Raw genomic sequence first — 22942 nt, 5'->3', positions numbered from 1 at the left:
TCCATTCAAATGCTGCAATCACTTATATACGGAATAATACAAAGAACTAACTTGGATGATGACGTCATTTATAAATCTTTTTTAAGCCCATGAACACTGACCTCACGTTCCACAGTTCCTTGCCTTGCTTCCTGTCACTGTTGTTTGGATTGGAGCTCACTTTTGAAGTTTAGAGCTGCACAGAATAAGTCCACATCTAAGTGAGATCAAAAGATGCTGTATATCTACGTAATTTACTGAAGTCCCATCCATAGGTTTATGATCTAGACCACGCTACTGCATATTACCTATTATTTCCATTTGATGTTTCTTCATATTTGTAAGCATTACAAGAAGCAGGATATGGTAATTGCATTTTTCTTTTAAATCAGAATGTCTCCAGAATTTAGTCCCTTGGGGCATTTCATCAAGTGTTTTGTCTGACATTTTTTCTGACAAATTTGCTCTCATCCAATCAGATGCAAGGATTTCATTGGCTTATAAGAGTTTGTTAGAAAAAATATCTGACAAAATGCTTGATGAAATGCTCCCTCACCCCCGCCTTTCACAAAATGTATACATGTATGATTGATGTAGATATTGTACAACCAAGAAAAACAATGGGTACTGGTAACACGTTATGTCCATTGGGATCAAATCGTGAATTAACACCCAGTCTTTGTTTCTTTGTTTGATCTCAGAATACGGTCTTGCGTCACCTGACAGTGCTGCTTGGATACAACCAGGTCAGCAAGACTTTCAATCTCCCCCCGCACCAGCTACGAGAGTCTGCTGTTTTCTATGCGTTTGTGGCAAACCTTCCCAAGGTCAGTGATGGCATAATGACATTATCCTGAAAACCTGTCACAAATCAAAAAATGTTGTTTATCTTCAATAAACAGTTGATATTACACTTGATTGCATGTATCCACTACCAGGTGTCATCAATTAACTCTTTAGCCCTGTTGACAAAATATGTATGTACAATGTTGAAAGTATTTTGATATGGTAGTGTTAAAAGACAGTTAATGAGAGTTATTAAAGCATAGAGGTATACAAATACTATAACATACATGCATGTGCCAACATCCTCGTACATATTCAGACCAATTGACTAGGATGCTGACTCTACACTCATTCAGCAGAACTCAACTATTTAGAAATTGTTTTGTTTTCTTTCGTTTAAAATCTCTCGTCTCGCCCAGATGTTGGACCACAATGTGAAGGTGGGGAACATGGTTCTACCCATGGTGCTGAGCCTGCTGCAGTACTGCCCCTCCCCTCAGAAGGTTGCCCAGGACTCTCACCCACCAGACTACTCCCTCTGGTTCCTGGAGCCCCACTGCAGACATTCCTGGTTCATGTCTCTCCTTATTGTCCTCTACAAGGTGAGACCTGTGCACACGTTTGATTGAAGGGAATCCATTTCCGAAAAATGTGGAAATGACCCAATCTTGCGATGGTGAAAAAAAACACAATGTGAAATTGAGAATATGTATGGGAAAGAGTAAATTTTCTAGAAGATTGTTTTTTTTGTTTTTGTTTTTTGTTTTTTGTTTTTTTGTTGAATGGGGGTTTATAGGGGAACTGTATACAATATGTTGACTGGTGTGAGGGACATGTAGTATACTCCCTGTACCCAAGATGATTCTATCAGACATGCTGTGACATCAGAGACGGAGTCAAAGGTCATACATAGCATGTCAGTTCATCGTGATTTGTGGGGTTTTGAGGGACAGGTTGAAGCCAGAGAGAATGGGTGCCAGTGTTTTACTGCCTTGAAAGAACATTTCGTTTGTACCTCTTGCTACATGTAATTTATTAAGAGCTATTAGTACAGACTTCTTCACTTGTAGATTTGAAAGGAATTTGTCATTCACTGGCCTCATTCACCATTATGAATTCATAGTAGATATTTTGAATCCCATGAATGTAAAAGGTATAAGTAAAAGGTGTATTTTGAAATGACTGAAGTGAAATACATCAAATTTCCCTGCAGTGCCAACTATATTCCTGCATTTTTAAAAGTACCTATTAATGAAGGCATAAAAATGCCGGACAGTGTTGATCCCGATTCTCGATATTCGTTCTGTTGCCAGAAGAAATCTATCCACTACATGCTGGTAGAAATTTGTCATTTATTGCATCTATTGAAGAAAATAATTGCGATGACATATCCATAATGGAAATTTAATGCTAGTACATATGAGCTAGTAAACGGGGTTAAATTCGCAAGCCTTTGTCTTGCAAAGACTTTATGAAAGAAATTGAAGGCAGATAGATTACCAGTTGAACTTGTCAGTCACGATGACTTACTTTAGATACTTGGTTGCATAAACCTAACCTGCTCCTCTTCTATCAAACAGTATTCCATTGATCAGGTAGAACTGAGGACTACCCTGAAAGCCCTGGTGCGTGTCACGATGAATGTACTGGAGGCCCAGAGACATCAGTGCAAGCCCAAACGGCCTGAACCTCCCCAGCCAGAGGACATTTGGGGTGCCACCCTCCCAAACAAACACAAGTCCGGTAAATATAAGGAGGAAAATCTTTGATAATTGATTACCCAATTTGGGTACGAATTAGGAATTACAGGTTCTTTGTAACAGTGAAATTTATGGCATGGAATACTGTCAACATGTAAGGTACTGCATCTTGAATCAAAACACTGGAAATAAACTCGCTTGTTGCAGTATTGCACCAATTCATTGCAATAAGTGAGTTTGTTTTTAGTTTCTTCATTCAAATAATCAGAATTAAAAGAATTGTAATAAATAAAAATGAATTTACGTCAGTCTATTACCTACTGTAATTGTATCCCCCGAACAGAGTTCGGAGGATACTATGGATTTGGCCTCGTTGCGCCGCTGCGTCCGCCGTGTTGGCGTGATCCGCTGCAGAGATTTTCTTGAGAGCGCTCTACTGGCTGCAGTTCTTCTTAGATCATCTTCAAATTTGGCATGAAGGTGTGTTATGGTAAAAGAAAGACGCCTATTGTTTTTGGTGATGGCGCCCTCGCTTGTTCCGTCTTTATACCTGAAAAGGTAAATTTAAAAGGGTCTGCTTGTGTGTGCGACGCTGGCCTTATTTCTTGACCATTTTTTTTTTCAAATTTGGTATGTAAATGTATCATAGTGAAATCTATACACCTATACCTATTGATAATGCTGCCCTCACTGTTCCACCTTTTACAGGGTCAAAGGTCACCCTGATCATGTCAAAATTTGCAAAAGTGCTTATTTATGCAATAACTTGATTGTTACTCAACGGAGTTTATTAGCTCACCTGAGCCGAAGGCTCAAGTGAGCTATTGCGATTGTTCTTCGTCCGGCGTCCGGCGTCCGGCGTTCGGCGTTCGGCGTCCGGCGTGCATAAACTTTTTACATTTTCATCTTCTTCTTGAAAACGGCAAGACCGATTTTCACCAAACTTGGCAGGTGGTATCCCTAAAGGGTTAGGATCTCAGTTTTTAAAAATGGGCACCATGCCTTGCCCAGGGGGCCCCAGGGGGGCCCAAACCCCCCCCCCCCCCCCCCCAAATTAAGGAATTTTCAAACATCTTCTTCTCTTGAACCAGAAGTGATAGAGCTAAGTTGATACTATGAGTTAGTAAATCGATTACTGTAGTTTCAAGTTTGTTCATTGCGGAATCAGGGATGCCCCCCTTGGGACCCAAGGGAGGGGGTGGGGAGGGGTCCTAATGGGGCCTAAATTGTACATTTTCATCTTTTTCTTGAGAACCCCATGACCCATTTTCACCAAACTTGGCAGGTAGTATCCCTAGGGAGTTAGGATCTCAGTTTGTTAAAATGAGCACCCTGCCCCACAACCCCCCTAAATTAAGGAATCTTTAAAAATCATCTTCTCTAGAACCAGAAGTGATAGAGCTAAGATAATGCTATGAGTTATTACATCGATGACTGTAGTTTCAAGTTTGTTCATGGCGGAATCAGGGGTGCCCCCCTTGGGACCCAGCGAGGGTAGTGGGGAGGGGTCCTAATTGGGCCTAAATTGTACATTTTCATCTTCTTCTTGAGAATCCCATGACCGATTTTAACCAAAGTTGGCAGATAGTATTCCTAGGGGCATAGGATCTCAATTTGTTCAAATGGGCACCGAGTCCCACCTGGAGGGCCCCAAGGGGCCCAAACCTCCCAAAATTAAGGAATCTTCTCTAGAATCAGAAGTGATAGAGCTAAGGTAATACTATGAGTTAGTACATTAATTACTGTAGTTTCAAGTTTGTTCATAGCAGATCCAGTGGTGCCCCTCTTGGGAGTAAAGGGAGGGGTGGGGAGGTCCAAATTGGGGCCTAAATTGTACATTTTCATCTTCTTCTTGAAGACCTCACAGTGGATTTTCACGAAACTTGGCAGGTAGCATCCCTAGGGGGTTGGAATCTCAATTTATTTAAATGGGCACCATACCCCACCGCGGGGGCCCCGGGGGGGGGGGGGGGGGGGGGGGGGGGGGCCCTTATTGTACATTTCTACTTGAGAATTTCCTGGTCAAAGTTTGGTAGAGCTGTAAATAATTAAGATTAGTGACTGCATGAAAGGTGAACTTGCGATACTCAGGTGAGCGCTAGACCCGCGGGTCTCTTGTTCCGACTTGCTAAGGAGGTGTGTGGGTGGTCTACATGAAGGACACAACAGTTTGTGGTAACGGCGCCCTCAGTGTTCGGACTTGGATGCCATGTCACATTTTTTGTGTGCGCTCCATCAGCCACATTTCCTATCAGAGTTTCTTCAAATTTGACAAAAAGGTGCATTATAGTGAAATGAAGATGCCTGTTGTTTTTGGTGATGGCGCCCTCTCTTGTTCCGTCTTTACACACGAAGCGGTAAATATTTCAGGGTCTGCTTGTGTGTAAGATCCTGGCTGTGTTTCTTGACTGATTTTTTTTCTTCAAATTTGGTATGTAAACATATTATAGTCAAATCTAGACACCTTTACCATTGATAATGCTGCCCTCATTGTTCCACCTTTTACAGGGTCAAAGGTCACCCTGATCAGGACAAAATTTGCAAAAATGCTTATTTATGCAATAACTTGATTGTTACTCACTGGATTTTATTCAGACTTGCTAACGAGGTGTATGGGTGGTCATTCTACATGAAGGACACAAAAGCTTGTGGTGACGGCACCCTCAGTGTTCCGACTTGGAGGCCAGGTCACATTTCTTGTATATGCTCTATAAGCCGCATTTCTTGTCAGATTTTATTCAAACTTGCTATGGAGGTTTGTGGGGGGTTATTCTAGGTAACAGAAGTTTTATGCTACACCAGCCTCATTACAGTGATCATGACCCAGTGTGTTTGAAGACTCCTACTAGTAACCTGTAGCGGCACAAGGTAAATTCTGTGAAAACAACTGATTGAAAACACCCAAAGTGCAAACATGGGTTCCCAGTTGCCATATCATTCAACAGTTTAGCCTAAAAAAGTCATCCAAATGGGGTATGGGGGGGGGGGGGGGCGAGTTTGGGGGATACATGTGCTTGATCGGGTCCTCCGGCCGAGTGCTCTAGTTTCTTATTTTATTGTGTATCTCTGATAATATGAAAGTGATGCCTTGATGCAGTAATCCCATGTTGCAGCTCTTATGTGAAGCTATACAGTAATTGTAGGACGTTACCGAAAGTTATCTGCCAATTATTGTATGATGCTTTTTTTTTCTTCAACAACTAGTGAATTATTTTAAAGAGTAAGGTCTCCAGTGTAAGATGTTCTTCATGTTGTTGTTTTTTTACCATATTTGCTATACTATAATCATTACAATTGTCAGAGTCCAGCTTGCCCAGGGAAGAAGATGTCAGTGAAGAGCTTGGCTCCATCTCGACTGTCGGTCCCAACACACCCCTGCTTACCTCCACCACCACCACCTCAGCCATGAAGACCTCCGACCTGATCACCACGGCTACTGAACCCACCTCCCCGACACCCCGGGTGGAGTTCATCACCCCCGGCCAGATCATCACCACGACGGGGAGCGTGGGCGGAGCCAAGGTGGAGCCGGTATCGGTGCGTACCGCTGTGCCCCAGCACCAGGAGCGGGAACTGGAGCCAGAGATGCTCTTTGTGTCAGAAGATGAGGTCATCAACCTGGCCATCAAGCCCTCCTGCAGGAACTTTGTGGCCTCCACCATCCTAGAGGTGGAGGAGGAAGAAGAACCAGAGCCAGAACTGGAGGCAGTGGAGGGATTCGAAGTCGTTGAACCCCTCCAGACTCTGGACTCGGTGGTAGAGCCACTACAGGCGGCTGCCACGGTGGTGGCGGAGGAGCCACAGATTGTCACTCCACAGGTTAGCCCTTTCACTGATGGACTGTTAGGTTGTACATGGATTATGAGACATAACTTTTCTTGACCTTATCCCTTTAGAATTTTGACATTAGAATAATATGTATATGCAGATTCTGAACCATGATGTAAGAGCATAAAGTGATTTTTTACCAAGATTTCCTTTGAGTGCATGGATTTTGCTACAGGTTCACATGGTACATGCAAGTGTTTGGCCACAAAGAGATATGACTGACTCGCAAGCATTGATGTAGAGATTGTGTAATATTACAAGTTTCCATCTGTACATTACTTTTTTTTTTCTTTCTCTGAATTATCTTTTAATGGGAACCTGGTAGATGCTATTCCAAGTCTCTTGGGATTTCAGAATCTCATAGTGAATGGATTTAAGCTCTTACATTACTTTCTTCTGGGTCAGTATGGTCTAATGCAGACTGATAAAGAGCAAGAGTTTGCTTTGCGTAATTCATCTTTTCATGTTTCAGATGACATGCATATCAAACCTTTCCAAATCCTTAAAAAAGCCAAAGTACATTCATCACATATGCCAAAATTATTTTGATGATAGCTTCTAGAACCAGCTCTTGTCTCCCCACCTAGGTTGTGACAGAGCTAGAGACGGCCACAGTGCAGAGCCTGGAACCTCAGGTGGTCAGCCTGGAGCCCCAGGTGGTGCAAGCCACCACTATCCAGACGGCCACCGTCACTGAGGCCAAACCCAAGATGATCCAGCCCAAGTTCCGCACCAAGAAGCAGCGCAAGCTGGGCGTGGCATCCATCATGTCGTCCTCCAACCAGTCGGGCGGCGGTGGGGAGAACTCCCCCGGAGTAGGGGCAGAAGGAGTCCAGTTTGAGCTACCCATGGACTCCCCTGGTGGCATGGGGAGAGCCGGGCGGGCCGATAAGACCAAGAAGCGGTCCCAGAAGCTGAAGGAGCAGGCACAGAAGTCACCAGAAAAGAGGAGTAGTGTCTACTCAGCAGTAAGGCGATATCATGAAGACAAGAACTTCATGGCTCTGACTAAGTGAGTTCTTGTCATTTGTGGTCAGAAAAAACACAAATTTTGTGCTCTGTTTCTTTGAACTTAACTGCATAGTCAGCCACAGTATTTGTATCTGTTTAATCCTGGTATCGATAGCATCAAAGAGGAATGAGAAACATTAAAGCTATTCCAGGAAGTTTTGAATGAGCCAAGAGAATTCTGTATAATGCTGATTCAAGTATGAAGGCTGTCCATGCCCAGTGGTTGCTCACTGACACACCTGTACTTGTAGGCTAAATCCCTTCTCATTTCTAGGTTCAGCCCATGAATGTGATGCCACATATTTGATATTGTGCTTCTTTTGCTTGTCAACTTCGAACCCTTTGTTCAGATAGTATTGGTCTTTGTGGAGTTTGTATGAAGTACCAGTTAATTTTTCATGCAGCCAAAGCTAAAGCAAAACAAAAACAAAAAACATCCACTTTTGAATGAATTTCCACATGACATTAGGAATAGATCTGAAGATTTAAGCCATAAATGTACATGACTGCACATTTGTGTAGAACTTTTTTCAGAAGCTGTGGACACTTAATGATGAAACCTTCTCCCTTTGTGTTTAGTGTTACAAGCAAAACATTGTCATTGTGCTTGTTTGGCACTAGATCAGACAGTGGTGTTCTGTTTGTGATGATCACAAGTAGTGTCATTACTATCTATCTCCTCCAGATGCTCTGATTGTGGGGCCATCCTTGAGGAGTATGACGATGACTCCATCTCTCTGGCCATTGTGGTCCTGTCCACCTTTGTCCATCGTGACCCGGAGCTGGCTGCACCTCTTCTCCTAGAGATGCTGCAGGTTGTTGGAAGGTCAGTCCTCCACATAGTGGCATGACAAGAGTTCATTTGTAATATTTTGAGGAGTACTTGGGCAAAGTGAAATCTAGTAGATACAAAGAGAAAATGAGCAAACAAAAACTCAGTTACTGGATATTTGTACATGTGTATTTGTCTACTTTTTCCTCTCCATAATCCCATATATTTGTGTGTTTGTGGACATGATTTGGGTGTATGTGTGTTATGGGATTGTGTGTTTTTTGTTTATTAGTGACAAAAATGTATGCAGTTTTTGTTGTTGTTGTTACAGATGGAAAAGAATTATATAATTAAAGAATAGTATTTCATGTTTTGTGTTTATATAATTTTTTTGCTTTCATTCAACACATACACACCTTAGTTTTGTCAGCAACTACTGTCAGTATGGTTTGGGTTAGAATTCTTTTTTTCTTACCAAATTTATTATCACTGACATGTGTAAAATGTGTATGATTTCTCTACAGAATTGCATCAGCTACTTTCTACCCCTGGCAGAGTGAGAGGTAAGTTTGCATTACCTTCAGTGTTTCTATGCCAATCATGTTGGGTATGATTGGCAAGTAATTTTCAAGCCATATTGGTGGCTTTACAAAGTAAGTTAACAGTCTGTCCTAAACGCAAATGGAAACTTTGTATTTGTCACTTTTAAGCCCGATTATGAAGCATTCTTTCCATATTCCTCTAACAAACTTTAAACAAACTGCAATTTTTGTTATTTATAATGTCCAAAGCAACACTGAAGTTGCATTTTTTTACTTTCGTTCATTCCTGTGTGATTGACTCACATCAGTGCTTCTGTTCTACATTTTTTTTTAGTTTCATTCTTTTCGGCGATATGTCAAATGTCGTAACACACATCACTATATTAAACTATTTCAAGTAGAATGAAACAGCCAATAGATAGAATGCTTAGTCATTTCAAAAAGCTAGTTGAATTAAGGTTAGAGTTTAGATTTTGCACTTGTCAAGATAAGTTTATGTCACGTGTTTCAAATATATCTCCAGCTCTATTCTGTTTCAAGAAAAACAAAAAGGAATCTCTTGGTTAGCAGATGATCAAGTTCATAATTTGACTAGGGAAAATGTGATGGTGAATTAGGAATATTCAGTCTACACAGGGAACACTACACAACCATATGTCTTGTGAGTTAGCATCTCTCTGTGACATGATTTTTATACACAAAAGAAGCAAAAGAAAAGAAGAAGAGATCTTTATGTCAATGGAATGTCTGTTTGCCGTCACCCAGCATTGGCTCTCCTCCGGGTCACTCATGCACTGTGGCCAAGCAGTTCCTTCGTTGCACCCTACATCAGCTGGCTCCAAATGGAATCTTCCCACAACTCTTCCTCAGCAAGATTGAAGGTTGGTGGAATAAAACGAGAATGACTAAAGTTATGTTTCTTACATTTGTTAGAGATCTATACTACGTAAGATGATGATGCTGCTATTGGCAAGGCAACTTTTAATTAATTAATTTGGAGATGCCATGGGTGAGAAGATGGCAACAGCAACTTCTACATTTTCTGCGTAGATAAAAATTACTGTAAGCATGAGGTGTGATGTATCTTCAAAGCAATGTGCTTACCTCACAAGAGTTGATCTCAACACAGCTCATATTAAAGGGTGTGTACAGTTCTGGTCGAGGTGTAGATTTAGCTTTTAACATTTTGCGAGATATTCAGAAACCACTCTATGAGATGTAAGGGGGAATGCAGTTCTAAGGGGTATCAAAAGTTTATTCGATGAAAATCGGTTTTGAAATGGCTGAGATATCTAAAAACAAGGTGAAACAAAGAGATCCTAATAAAGTTGTGGCATGTCGCCTTTTATTATTAGCACTTTTTTGGATATCTCAGCCATTTGAAAACCAATTTTCATCAAATAAACATTGAATCCTTCTTAAAATTACATGCTCTTTCATATTTCATAAGAGGCTTTTCATTATCTCACTTAGGAATGTTCTAAACATGAATCCCTACCACAACCAGTACTGTACAGTCCCTTTAAGGAGGGCATCATAGAACTTGTATATCGGGTAAAAAGACAGGCAAGATGTTAATGTTTTGAGAATATCATGCAATTCACAAGACCAAAACGTGTTCCATCTGCATCTGTTGGCTGCTAACATGCTTGTCCTCTATTTTTTTTTTTTTTTTCATGGTGCGAGTGTGAGGTTTTTTTCACATTTGCTAAATTTTTGCACATCTGCATAATACAATGAAATAATGGAGTTCATATAATCAGCAGTGGAGTTTACTGGTCCAGTGTTTTGACATCTTCTTTCAAGATACCATTTCATCATTAAAGCCATATAAGACTGAAAGTGACAATTTCAATAAACACATTTATGTGATGATGCATGCAAGGTCAGTACAGTGATTACTAAACTGGGAGGATCCTTACCCACAATTTCTCACTTTTGTTAATGTGGTGATACAGGAGAAGGATAGATGGCCATTCAAGTACAAACCTGAGGACATCCCTGATTGATTAGTCACTTAAGTATGTTAAATGTATGTCTCTGGTTGTAGTTGTAATGGTTTAAGTTTGGTTTATTTCTGTTTGGTCCATCAGACCAGTCCTTCCTGCCCACTATGGCTGCTGCCTTGCAGGATTTCAATGAGCTCAGCCCAACGGATGCCATCAGTCACCTCTTGGAGGTAGGTCAATTCAAGTTTCTTCTTCTGTAGTTCACTAGTCTCTACCACTCTTCATGAGCTATATCTGTCGGTCTGACAGAAAACGACTAGGGATAAAACACACATAAAACAACAACAACAGAATCATTTAATGTTGGGATTCATGGGATTTGTAGCACATACAAACATACCTCAAACACTTTAATTTCTCAATGCATTAACTATGCCCAGTTCAGTCTGTTTCATTATCCTGATAACTAATCTATTCTGGAAAGTATACTTTGTTATGGTAGATGAAGATTTAACACACAAGATACTACCCAAAAATGAATTAATCATTTTTTTTTTTTAGTGTATTTGTTTTGTTTTGTTATTTTTTGATTGCCATGAACATGAACTGATGAGAAAGTCATAGTATGTTTGAATTCCTTATAGAAGGTACTGAGCTCATCACATACTGGTTGATGTTATTTGAACATGGAAAATGTTCAGAAATTTATCACAATAATAGATACTGTATATGTGGTATGTTTCACAGATTTTGCAAGTCAACTGATATTTGTGAAATTTAAAACTCCTGAAAATATTACCTCTGGTAATTTTAATATGCTCTATATCTTTCCCAAGGTCAGAAATCACTAATTTTCTTCTACAGAGGGATAATGCATATTAATCAATCCATCACTGCCATTCCAGATCATGAACTCACCCACTCACAAAGAGGTCTTTGTGCCAATTTGCAAAATGCCAAGTGCCAATTCGCAAAATGTTATACTCACAGAAATATGTAGCACATACAATGCAAATACTTAACTTTGGTATGAATCTCTATACTTTTGTGTGTTTCCCTATCAGGGTCTGAATGATAGGCGTAACCTGCCTCCACTGCGCACCATGCTGGTATTGATGAACCTGGCTGACTACATGGACTCCCTACCCATTGAGGGATCCACAGCATGGGGTGGTCTCATACCCCTCTTTGACACCTTCTTCCGCAAGCTTATCACTTCTATGCCGGAGAACGTAAGTGTGCAACCTCAGGCCTGGGGATTCAGATATTAATGCGAGTGATCTAAGTCTGATAATGTGTTAGTTCCAAGTCTGATTCAGTTATGTGACAGAGAAAAAAAGTTATGATAATAGCAGAGGTAATAGATTCGATGTGTACATCATTGAATGGTGCTGGGCATCTGCCTACATTGATGCTATCTTTCCTGTAGCACTGTGCATGCCTATACTATGCAATTTATTGTATGTTGATACACTTCCTAATACACTGTTCTCATTGAAATGAGTAGAAGAATCTTTGGCTGTTGCAGTAATGATGAATGTTGATCTGATAGTAAATACAGAAAGAAAAAAGACAATGTGTTGTTGTTTTTAGAGTTGATTGTAAATGTAACAGGCATCATTGAAAGTTACATATTGGAGGCTTTATTATCTTCATGCTTGGCAGTGTGATGTCAACGACCTGTTCCGCATCTTTGAAGTGCTGCTCCGCAGCCCGGCCACCAAGAGCCTACCCTCCCTGCTGGAGCCCATGGGCAAACTGGTCAGCTTTGCCATTGAGAAGGCCCGCTTCAAGCTCACTCACCTGCTAGAGATCTGCACCCTCTGCAACAGGATCTTCACCAAGGTATGCAGGTGTCAAGGGGCTCTTATTATTATCAAATGTTATTCAGATTGTTGATACAGTTCCTGTTCATGTGCATCTATTTGAATTTCCGTCAAGTTGCATTATGACTGACAAGGAATACATACGATTTTCCACTGTTCTATTATATTGTGATAGATTTCTTCTTGTAGCTGTTTTATGTAAGGAGTAATCATTTCATTTACTCTCGTAGAAAGGGATCATTACAAGAACTTGTAATCATGTACAATATTTTCTGAAATTGCTTCTCTGTGCGAACAGTTTTCATGAAGGCAGTCATTTCACAAGGTGTTGCTAGCACTTAAATGATATTTCTGTCAAAAGCAAAACATGTAACCATTAGTTTTTATTCAGGTCGTATGATAGCATGATGCAAGGTTTCATCTTGTGGAGTCTTATCCTTGAAGTATTAACTGCACTGAATCGTGGACATGCACACGCACACACACATGCACATGTCATGCAGAAACACACACAAACTCAATAAATCCCCTGTGTATTGTCAAGTGACAATATATAGCCCATTCACACTGGAGTATTAGTCCATTTATCAAAGGGAAAAGAGATGAGAAGAAGTTATTAATCAAGTCCCTCTTCCTCTTTGACGATACACCGGTTCCTGTTCTCCAGGAGAGGGAGAAGCAATCCTTTGCCAGAGTCATATCCTTGGAACTGGTCCAGGCGCTGAAATTCAAGACCAGCCTTCCAGACATCAACCTCATCCAGCTGGTCCAGTTTGTTGCCATGGATGCGGGAGGACGGATGAGTGACTTTGGTCACATGGAGGCTGACATTGATGTGGAGATGGCAATGGTCAGTGCCTACCAAGTATAGCTCAATTTTTGACTCCCCTAGCAGAATCTCCCACAAAATTCTTTCTTTTATACATTTTGTTTGTCACAGTATCTTTGAATGGATGGACTTTTTGTTTCAGTGGCCATCCTTTTGTTTGTTTCTCTGCTCTTATGTCTTCTGTTGAATGACCCTGTGAAATGAAGTAACAGTTGATGTGGCTTATCAGAGCGTGAAATAATAAGTGTTGCGATGGCCGAATAAAATGCATTATTGAATTGAATTCAATTAAATTTGGAGTTATTTTTTAGGATTACTAAGAAGGCAGTGAATGTGTAAGCAAGTTACCACATGATCAACAACTAGAAGTCTCCTCAATGAGGATAAAGTACATTTCCTTAGGCTACAACTGCTGCTGCCAGGGATCCCAAACCAGGGACCCTGTGATTAATATTATATTTTCTTATCCTCTGAACTACAACATGTAAAGACAATTTTTTAGTGAATATCAGACAAATTAGGGAAAAAAGTTTTTGGTTGCACATAATATCTGAGGCAGATGACAAGTATGATGTTATAACTGTATTGATTAATTCTCATCTCTTCATGTATCATTCTGCCAGAATTCAACTGGAGCCACAGACTGCATGAGGCAGTACATCAGTGATGCCATAGAGTACATTGGAGACCTTCACACACTTACCAAAGTCAAAGTAGGTGACACGCGGTGAATTCTTGTTGTAATTAGTGTAGCTTCCTGTATTGCTGCTCTCAATCGTCAACATGTGCCAAAAAGCAATGGTCAATAGAATACAAAGTCTGAAGTGAGATTTTAATCTTGCTAGAAACTTATCTTTCCCTTTCTTTTTCTTGAGCCAGTGTTGCAGTAAAAATTTGTTCTGATTTTTGTACTGGTATTTCATGTCCAGCTGAAAGTATGAGGTTATCTTTTGTAGACTAAAGGTCAAGCAAGCTGTTCTTTGTAGAATATTGTATGATATGTAATCTATCTTTGAGGGATATGCACAAGTGTGTATGTGTCCTATTTTATCAACAAAGGTCTGTTTTATGATATCATGATGAAAGCTTTTGGAATTGATGTGTGAAGAATGATGCAATATGTGCTGTCATGGAAATAAGATAACTGACTTACGCTTAACCCTAAAAGGGCCGGAGGGGTTGAATCAACCCCCCCTCGACATTTTTCGTGACTTTTCCGCCGCGCACAATTTTTTGACCGCGCCATTCGCTGACTTTTTACTTTCAAGTCTCGCGCAACTTTTGACACCATTTTCGCGCATACCGTTACGACGCTGCACGTCCTTTTATACATGCCTGTCAGACCGAAAATGGCTCAAAAACGTGATTTTGTGTATATGTGACCGTGCACCACAAAACAAACAAAACGTCGCACACACTGATTTTGTGTGAGGACTGAAAATAGGTGAAATGGGTCAACCTAACCGATCTTGACTTTTTCATATTTTCTGAAAGAGCAAGTCTTCTTCTACATTATGCTAAAATTTGGGATCTTAAGATGGGCAGGAAAGTGTGTTTTTTTAGCAGATTATCTTGAACACTTTTTTGGTAGAATAGTGTGATTAGGTGTGTTTTTAGAGTCCCCTTTTCATTTCTTAAAAACCTTGTACACACTCTTCACTTTCAACTCTAATAACTTTTGAAAGGATGATGCAACTGCTTTGAAAGTTGGCATCAATTATGGTCAGAATGTGTTAATAAGGCACACTTAATTTCAGTTTAATCTGATAATCCCTTCATTGTTGTTACTCTGGTGGTTTACATCCTGTTTTTTTGTCCCATTCATTGCACAGCCAGCACGGCTTGGTAAAGATATCGCGCTTGAATAGACACTGCACTTCAGAGCCTCTTTTCTCAGTTCACACTTTTCCTGAGTGTGTGTTTTTTTCCAATATTTAGATAGGTTGGGAGAGTCCATTTGATTTGAGTTATACATCATTTTAAAGCTTAAAATCTGCTCTTTTAGAATATGCTCTCAATTAAAATTTCATGTCTGGCGACTTTCTGTGCTTTTTGTGATGCAGGGTCACATATAGTCTATGCAAATGGAGTTTTCTCACCTTATTCATAAAGATATGATTATTTTCATTTTCATAGGCTGAAATCAATTAATTTCAGCATGATTATGCTTGAAATAGGTTCTGTCATAAATTTTGCAAAAAAAAAAATGATAAAACAATAGGTCAAAAAACAAAGAAATACGTAAGAAATTCATAAAACAATAAAATACATAAGAAATTAATTTTGATACCAGATTTTTTTTTAAAGTACATTGTTAGGAATGCTACAAAGAATGTTATCACCAAAAATTAGGATTGTAGGAGCTTTACTTTCTGATTTAGAGCAAAATGTATGATTTTATGCATATATTAGCATAATTAATAGAATGAAAATTTCCATTTCTTTTTGTATAGTTTAGTAGATTACGCCACAGGTAATGCATGTGCCAATTTTCATGGCGATTGTGCGATCGACGGCCGAGATCTCGGGGGGGTTTGAATCAACCCTTCCCCGGCCACAGAACAGGCCAAAAAGCCTGGCCTGGTTAGGGTTAAACTCAGAATGTCATTTTGTTTACTGCGGATATTTTGAATGCTACATGATGGACTCTACAAATTCTAGTAATAGCACATCTTTCTTGACCTTGCCCCCACAGAACAACCTGCGAGGGGGATCCCAGAATCTGAATGAGGACACCCTGGGTAGCCAGTTAAAGGCTGGTGTGGCCCAGATAGTAGCCCTGGAGTTTACCAAGGCCAACCAGCGTGAAGGTAGTAAGGCCATCCAACGCTACCTCCCATGGCTTTACCACCCACCTTCGGCAGTCCAGCAGGGGTAAGAACCATGAAGTCATTGTTATTACACGGCACACATGATTAGGATACATGTATGCCCTGTCTATTTTTTTTTGCAGAATTGGTGTAAGAAAATTAATGGGTTCGATGTAAGGTGACAGTGAGACATATGATCAGAATATGGAAAGACAAAACTTCAAAATACTTTCTTTCTTTAAGTCTTCAGATATTGTTACAGTATATTGAATGAGCGTAAAAGGATTTAGGATAAATCAGAAAATTGTATGATATTGTGTGATTCAAATCCCAGATGAGCTGAAGATGTATTAGTTCTGACATCATATTTCTTGTTGCTAATATGATGAAAATATTGCCGCTGTCTTTCAGAGAATGATAAAACAATAAGCATCTCTCTAGGAGTACAATAAGCACAGTGGTTACATCAATAGACCCTCATTTATTTCAAGATGCCAAGTTTTTATTCTAGCACACCTTCAGTCGTGTTTTCTTCCCCTAGTTATGGGAAGTATTGCATTGATGCGTTTGTCTTCAGAGTTAAAGTATATATAACATCAATACCTCCGTACCTTCATCAATACCTCATGTAATGATGTTGCATGACCTTTTCTCAGACCAAAGGAGTTCATAGACTGCATCGCTCACGTGAGGCTTCTGTCCTGGCTACTCCTGGGCTCCCTGACCCATGCGGCCCTCTGCCCGCCCTCCTTCACCAACAGCGGTCTGGTCAGCCAGCCCATCCCGCTGGACGCTGGAAACCACATTGCTGACCACATTCAGGTCATCCTGGCTGGCTTCGCGGAGCAGTCCAAGGCCTCGGTCCTCCACATGTCATCCCTCTTCCATGCCTTCATCCTCTGCCAGGTGAGATTGTCTTCCAGCTGTTTGGTCTCTAGAGAGTACTGAAGTGATGGTTTCAAAGTTTTTGTATAGCTTGGGTTGGAACCAGATGCGTGTATGCACACTAGGACCTGGGGGCCGGCCGTTTCATGAAAGTCTCATGAGAGACTTTTCGCTCATAAGGCACACTTATGAGAGCCTTCATGAAATAGATTTTACTTCTCTTTGAAAGTCTTTCATAGCTCGTATGAGCGACTTTGGCCATTCTGAGATTTATGTAAAGACTTTTATGTGGTGACTTCATGAAACGGACCCCAGGTGAGGTTGTTTAGAACAAATTTCCATGCTGGTGAATGGCTATGACATCACACTTTGGTAGTCAATGTTAGATCTAGCATGTCATGAATCCATTGTGTTATTTTACTGTTGCTAAAGATGTTTCTTGTTACTAATGTGGGCCAGACAGCCTGCTGTCCTATTTGCAACCATTGCTAACACACTTGTTTTAAAAATGAATTTTCATGACTTCCACTCGGTGAAATCTCTATTTTACTACTGTAAAAGTGGATATTTTCAGGCAACTAATTTTTCGCGCTTGGCTGGGTCAAAAGAGTTTCGTGTGTTTTTAATTCCGCGGAATCAAGACGTCACGCACAGGAACATATGGCAAGCAAAAATATTCGCGGGCTTTTATTTTAGCGCTAGTTTCTGGTTGTGCGAAATGCGCGAAAATTTCAACACCGCGAAAATTTCCACTTTTACAGTATTCAAATTTGCTATCACATGTTTTTTTTTTGTCTGTGACAACTGCAGCTTTGGACCATGTACTGTGAGCAGATGGCCTGCATGAACCCTCCCAACTCGGACCAGCATGCCACAGCAACCTTCAGCATCATGGACTTTTGGAGCAGGGTCACTCCAGGAGTTCTTCAACTCCTCTCACACTCCAAAGTGGTTAGTTTGTGCTTGTTGATTAGCATGAATCAAACTCTTGCCTATGACTATGTACAGTGGGGAATGTATAATCTTGTGCCGTTGCTGCTTTGTCGTTGTCATTGCCATCGTTATTGTTGTTGTTGCCTCTCAATCCTCTCTTTCAAGTGACTTCATTTCCAACAAATATCAGAAGTCTATTATTTAGAATACTTTTTATCAGAGATATAAAACAGTGTAGATATATGTAACACAAAGCTTACAAGTATGTTGCTAGTTGCATCTGAAATTATTTTTTCATGTTATACTTTTTTTAAATAATAGAAAAAAATCTACTTTATGCTTTGATATTTTTGGTAGATAGTTTGCAAATTTTCAATTTTGCGTGGGTTGGATCTTAGCTTTATTGTATATCTTGTAAAAGGATGAATTCAGCAGAGATATGTTGTCAAATGTCCACATTTCATTTTGTTGTTTTTGCCAATGTCATTTCCAAAGATAGGAACCCTTTTTCAGTCATCATATCAAAGTAAAGATTTTCTCTCCTCTTTCATTCCACCCTCCCCCTCCATCATACTAGGTGTTTCAAAAAACATTTCCCACTTTTGATTCTTAATAATTCATAAACTATATATCAGATAACACTGTCATTGATATGAGTAATAGCTGAATAGTGTACAATTTGGTTGATGCTGGTTTGAATATGAAAACATAAATCAGTTTCATGAAATCTATGATTAATTTTACAGTTAGGTTCCAGGTTTTGCTCTATTTTCAACCCTCTGTACAAAATTTCACTTTGCACTGGGGTCAATGGGTGTGTATGGGAGTGTGTGGTTAACACCCTGACAATGGTCCTGAACAATGGTTAGGATTTGAATGCTTCATAATTTATTCATGAGAAATTCCACAATCACAACTAGTCTTTATTCAGCCTCTGGCAGTATCTGTGCAAAGTCAAACGCCTGCCGATACTGTCGTTGGGTCTCGACAGTGCTCTCCCTACTTCTGAAAAACGAAATTACAATGAATACCTTCTGTTCTATCGTAAACATGGTGACAGGAAGCAAAGAAAATCAATTAGAGTATACACTTGTGTAAATGGAGCCTTGAATAAATCTACTGTGAAACATATCGCCCCAATGATAAATGCTGCTGAACTCTTTACCAAAAATGATTTCTTTTTATCAAAAAGCAAAAAATTGTCAGACTATTTAATTAGTAGACAGTTGTATTAAAATGAGGAACTTTAGATCATTTATGCTTATTTATATCCCAAATTTAGTGATATGTGAAGCAAAAATTGAAAATGATTGCCAGCTGGAATGGAATGTGGTGTTTGCAAGCACATGGAAACGTGTGCTTCCTTTTTCCATGTGCATGCAGTTTACCCTTTACCGTGCATGAATCCAGACTAGCAATGCCCAGGGCAATCCACATGAATTATTGATTAAGCATTCATGTGCCTGGGAGCACGAGACTGACGCCTAGTCAACAGGTGGTTCAGGCATGTCCATTGTTCAGGGCCATTGTCAGCACACACTCACATACACATCATTTGTTCCTGTGCAAGGTTCAATTTTTGTACAGAGGGTTAAAATTTGACCAAAATCTGAAACCTTACTCCAAAATCAATCTTAGATTTAATGAAACCAATCTACGCTTTCACATTTAAATTACCTTCAAACAAATTGTACACTATTCAGCTATTATTTATATCAATGACAGTTTTATCAGATGAATAGTTTTTGAGCTATTAATGATCAAAAGTGGGAAATGTTTTTTGAAACACCTAGTATCTGTGGTAGTTTCCAAGTAAAGTCCTTCAAATGCTGAAATCATGTTTTGATTCACTGTTGTTTACAGTTGGCTGACATGGTGAATCTCCACTTCTTGAGTCTGATGGAAGCCCTGCAGGAGTGTAACTCTTCAGTGCTTGCCAAGGTGAGTTGATACAGTTAATCTCCAAGGAATCAGATTTTAGACTGCACATTTCCCCGCTCTGTGCTCATCATCAATTTGGTGAATTTGCTCCCAGAGCAGATTAGATGAAAACAGAAATGACAATTCCACCAGAATCCATCTGTAAAGATTTTTGTAGGTCGGAATTAGCATGATACAAAGAAGGGCCAAATCTAAAAGCATGTCGATACACACTTAGATCAAAGAGTTTCTGAACACTTAACAACGCCTAGACCAATAAACCAAAAAAGTTAGTGTGCACTTGCACTGCTTGCGACCTTGATAACTCTTAACTCGTTGAAGACGAGTCCCGAAAATACTTTGGCTGGTGTCTATGGGAAATGCGTGTTATAGCAAAATCAGTCCGTCCTCAATGGGCTAAATACGTAGGACAAGAAATGCATGATCTGTTGTTTTGTGGTTTTTTGCGTGTTCAGACTTTAAGATTTATTGCTATATTCATTTTTTTTTGATACAGAGACATAGAATATCTGTCAGTGTTTTGATGAAGTTGTTTATAAAGAATGTAGTAGTTCTAGTAACTGAAATCTAAAAAAATGATATGTTTTTACATCATGCTTTCTTTTCTATCTTCAGCTTTTCCCCATGTGGACTCCAATCCTGTTCAGTTATCCCTCCAAGGTATGTCTGAACTGAATTTCATTCTGTTCAGTTTAATGATTCTCTCAAATGACCACATTCTGTGACCAGAAGGAATGCAAGACTTAGCATATTCAATTGTTTTGTTTTGTCTGTAGTGTTGTTGAAATCAAGTAATCTAATTATTAAACTGTAAAGTTGAACTCAAACTGCACCAGAATTCTAAATTTCACAGCATAAGTAGAAAGCCAGGCTCAAAATTACAAGCCAGCAGAAACAATTAAAATAAGTCATTTGACTGTGACATGACCAACATGTCAGTTGTATGAGTGTTATTGGCAGTTTTTTACTCATTTGTCAAGAATGCAGAATGCTTGTAAGCAGTAACCTTTACTATTGATATGACAGTAAGCGTTGTTTAAAAAACAAAAGCAAAAACAAAACAAACATATTATGAACTTTCTCAAACTTGCACCCTCTATGTCCAATGGTAGCTTCCAGGAAGCCTGCAGGTTCGGCTGCAGAACTGTGAGAACTGGCCACCTCCAAGTCTGATGAAAGGGGAGGTAACCTCCTACCATGCCACTACCCTCCTCAAGTGGCTCAAGCGGCTGCAGTTCAAGATGGGCCAGATTGAGATCCAGTCATCAGCAGCCACTCAATTCTACACCGTCTGAGGGCATTGTGTCCGGTCAGGTGGCATACCAACAAAGGACTTGTGGACAGTTGAGCACAGGCCTGCACACCTTTGTATCTTCTTTATGTTGTTTGTTTGATGGGAGTCAATGTTTAATATTTATAACCACATTTTTTTTTGGAGACATTGTGTCCACAGTGTGTAAGACAAGTGTACTGTAAGTGTACTGTAAGTGTACTGTGTATAATGCTATCCCAACCTACACCCTGGGGCAAGTGAATGTAGAAATATGGCTTACTACAGCTTAACATAAGCAAATGTGCATTATTGCAAAGCATATAGTGTAAATTGTTGGATGTTTGCATAATACCTTTTGAATTAATTATTAGTTTCATGGAAGCTGTGTGATCTACCTGTTGCTACCATTGCTATATCTCTTAGATAATAGAAGAAGATCTCCATGACAACTTCATAAACCTTGTATTAGAAAAAAAGTTACCACAAACAAAAAATTGTTGTGATCATATATATATATGAGAATGTAAGTTTTATTCCTCAGTGAGTAATTCTGTATCTATATGGTTAAGCTTTTTAAGTTTTCACAGTATGATTGTATTCTGTAGCTACTGACAATGACTGTATAATATATTAACTTGCGCAAAGATTAAAGTACCGGGTTTGTCCAGTTATATTTGCTCTTTTGACCTATACATTAATTCATCAATTACAGCTCTTTGTACAAATTGTGTTCAGTGAAATAGGTATTCTAAAAACTATAATATCACATTTTAACGAGACATGAAAACTCGTCACATTGAGGACGAGTTAGGTGATACGCTTGTGGTCATCAGATGACGGTCATCTGTGATCGACAAGAAAAGAATGTGATATAGGCACCTTGAAGTTATATTGAGCGTGCATGCGAAACCGTTTCTGTAACCACTCGGCCACGGCGCATCCACGGAAATGGTAAGACAAAAAAAAACAACAACAATGTATAGATATAACAGGGGGAAAGTCAATGCCCACTCAACTAACGTGGCCGTGTGAACATCTATTGCATTGCTAGACGGAAAAGCGGCCTTGTAACGACTGAGGTCGCTATGCCATTTCTGGCAACTTGGGAAAAATACGTCCCGCAGACATAAAACCTATAATCGGCTGGTTTTGATACCTTGCCTTTAATCACAATTTTCAGTGTAATGACGTCATCAAATTACAAAACAATGACATGGTCTTGAAAGACAATTGTTCAAAGTACAACACCTCAGTCGTCGTCATTACATACTATGATCGGTTTGACAAAGTCAACCTGCAAAATTTTGCTGCAGTCGAAGCAATGTGGTCTCCAACACACAAAAAAGAGGGATATGGCGTGTGTGTGTGTCTGTGTGTGTGTATATAGGTGCGTTTATATACGAACGTGATTTCTAAATGGACGAATATGTAATACAAAATTGAAGAGAAAAAAAGTAAAATAGCTAAGTATTTTGTTTCGTGATCTTGTGGGGTTCGAACCCGCAACCTCACGTCTCTGAGACGTCGACTTTATCCACTCGGCCATACGTCTCGATGAGAAAATATGGGGAACGTAAACTTATGTATGTGAAAGATACATGAGGAATCGTTTTGTCCACATTCCATTTTCATTTTCAGTTTTAAACTGCAAAATTGTCAATCTGATGAGAAGATTTCAAAGAATAAAATGCATGATTACTGCAGCGTATTGTTTCAGCTACAACATACTTAAGTTTCAGAGGAAATGAAGCAAAATCAGCTGAGATAAAGGTGCTCAAACGTTGTTAAGTCAATGCATGGTTTTAAAAAAGATCCCCTCCCATAGACATAACACGTAAACTTGTCCGATTTTGCGTCTTTACCTTTAATCACAATTTA

The 22942-nt window shown here is 39.6% G+C and overlaps 1 protein-coding gene across 1 annotated transcript in view; it reads left to right on the top strand.

Annotated features, from left to right (window-relative positions):
• LOC139730657 (protein unc-79 homolog) overlaps positions 1 to 21192 on the top strand; it is a 56602-nt gene extending 35410 nt beyond the window's left edge. Inside the window, exons 33-52 of the mRNA XM_071641517.1 lie at positions 681 to 806; positions 1185 to 1367; positions 2346 to 2508; positions 5767 to 6307; positions 6724 to 6730; positions 6881 to 7305; positions 7990 to 8130; positions 8601 to 8639; positions 9384 to 9499; positions 10712 to 10797; positions 11632 to 11799; positions 12233 to 12412; positions 13061 to 13243; positions 13846 to 13935; positions 15918 to 16096; positions 16689 to 16938; positions 17728 to 17868; positions 19714 to 19791; positions 20407 to 20451; positions 20904 to 21192. Coding sequence (XP_071497618.1) covers positions 681 to 806; positions 1185 to 1367; positions 2346 to 2508; positions 5767 to 6307; positions 6724 to 6730; positions 6881 to 7305; positions 7990 to 8130; positions 8601 to 8639; positions 9384 to 9499; positions 10712 to 10797; positions 11632 to 11799; positions 12233 to 12412; positions 13061 to 13243; positions 13846 to 13935; positions 15918 to 16096; positions 16689 to 16938; positions 17728 to 17868; positions 19714 to 19791; positions 20407 to 20451; positions 20904 to 21086 — 3324 coding nt within the window. The 3' untranslated portion in view covers positions 21087 to 21192. The remainder of the gene's footprint in view (positions 1 to 680; positions 807 to 1184; positions 1368 to 2345; positions 2509 to 5766; positions 6308 to 6723; positions 6731 to 6880; positions 7306 to 7989; positions 8131 to 8600; positions 8640 to 9383; positions 9500 to 10711; positions 10798 to 11631; positions 11800 to 12232; positions 12413 to 13060; positions 13244 to 13845; positions 13936 to 15917; positions 16097 to 16688; positions 16939 to 17727; positions 17869 to 19713; positions 19792 to 20406; positions 20452 to 20903) is intronic.
• Positions 21193 to 22942: the final 1750 nt, after the last annotated feature.

This window comes from Diadema antillarum, unplaced genomic scaffold, assembly GCF_040938485.1.
Source record: "Diadema antillarum isolate AM-2024a unplaced genomic scaffold, OU_Dant_1.0 seq00000326_RagTag, whole genome shotgun sequence".
Lineage (NCBI taxonomy): Eukaryota > Metazoa > Echinodermata > Echinoidea > Diadematoida > Diadematidae > Diadema > Diadema antillarum.
This window is presented reverse-complemented; position numbering and strand designations above follow the sequence as displayed.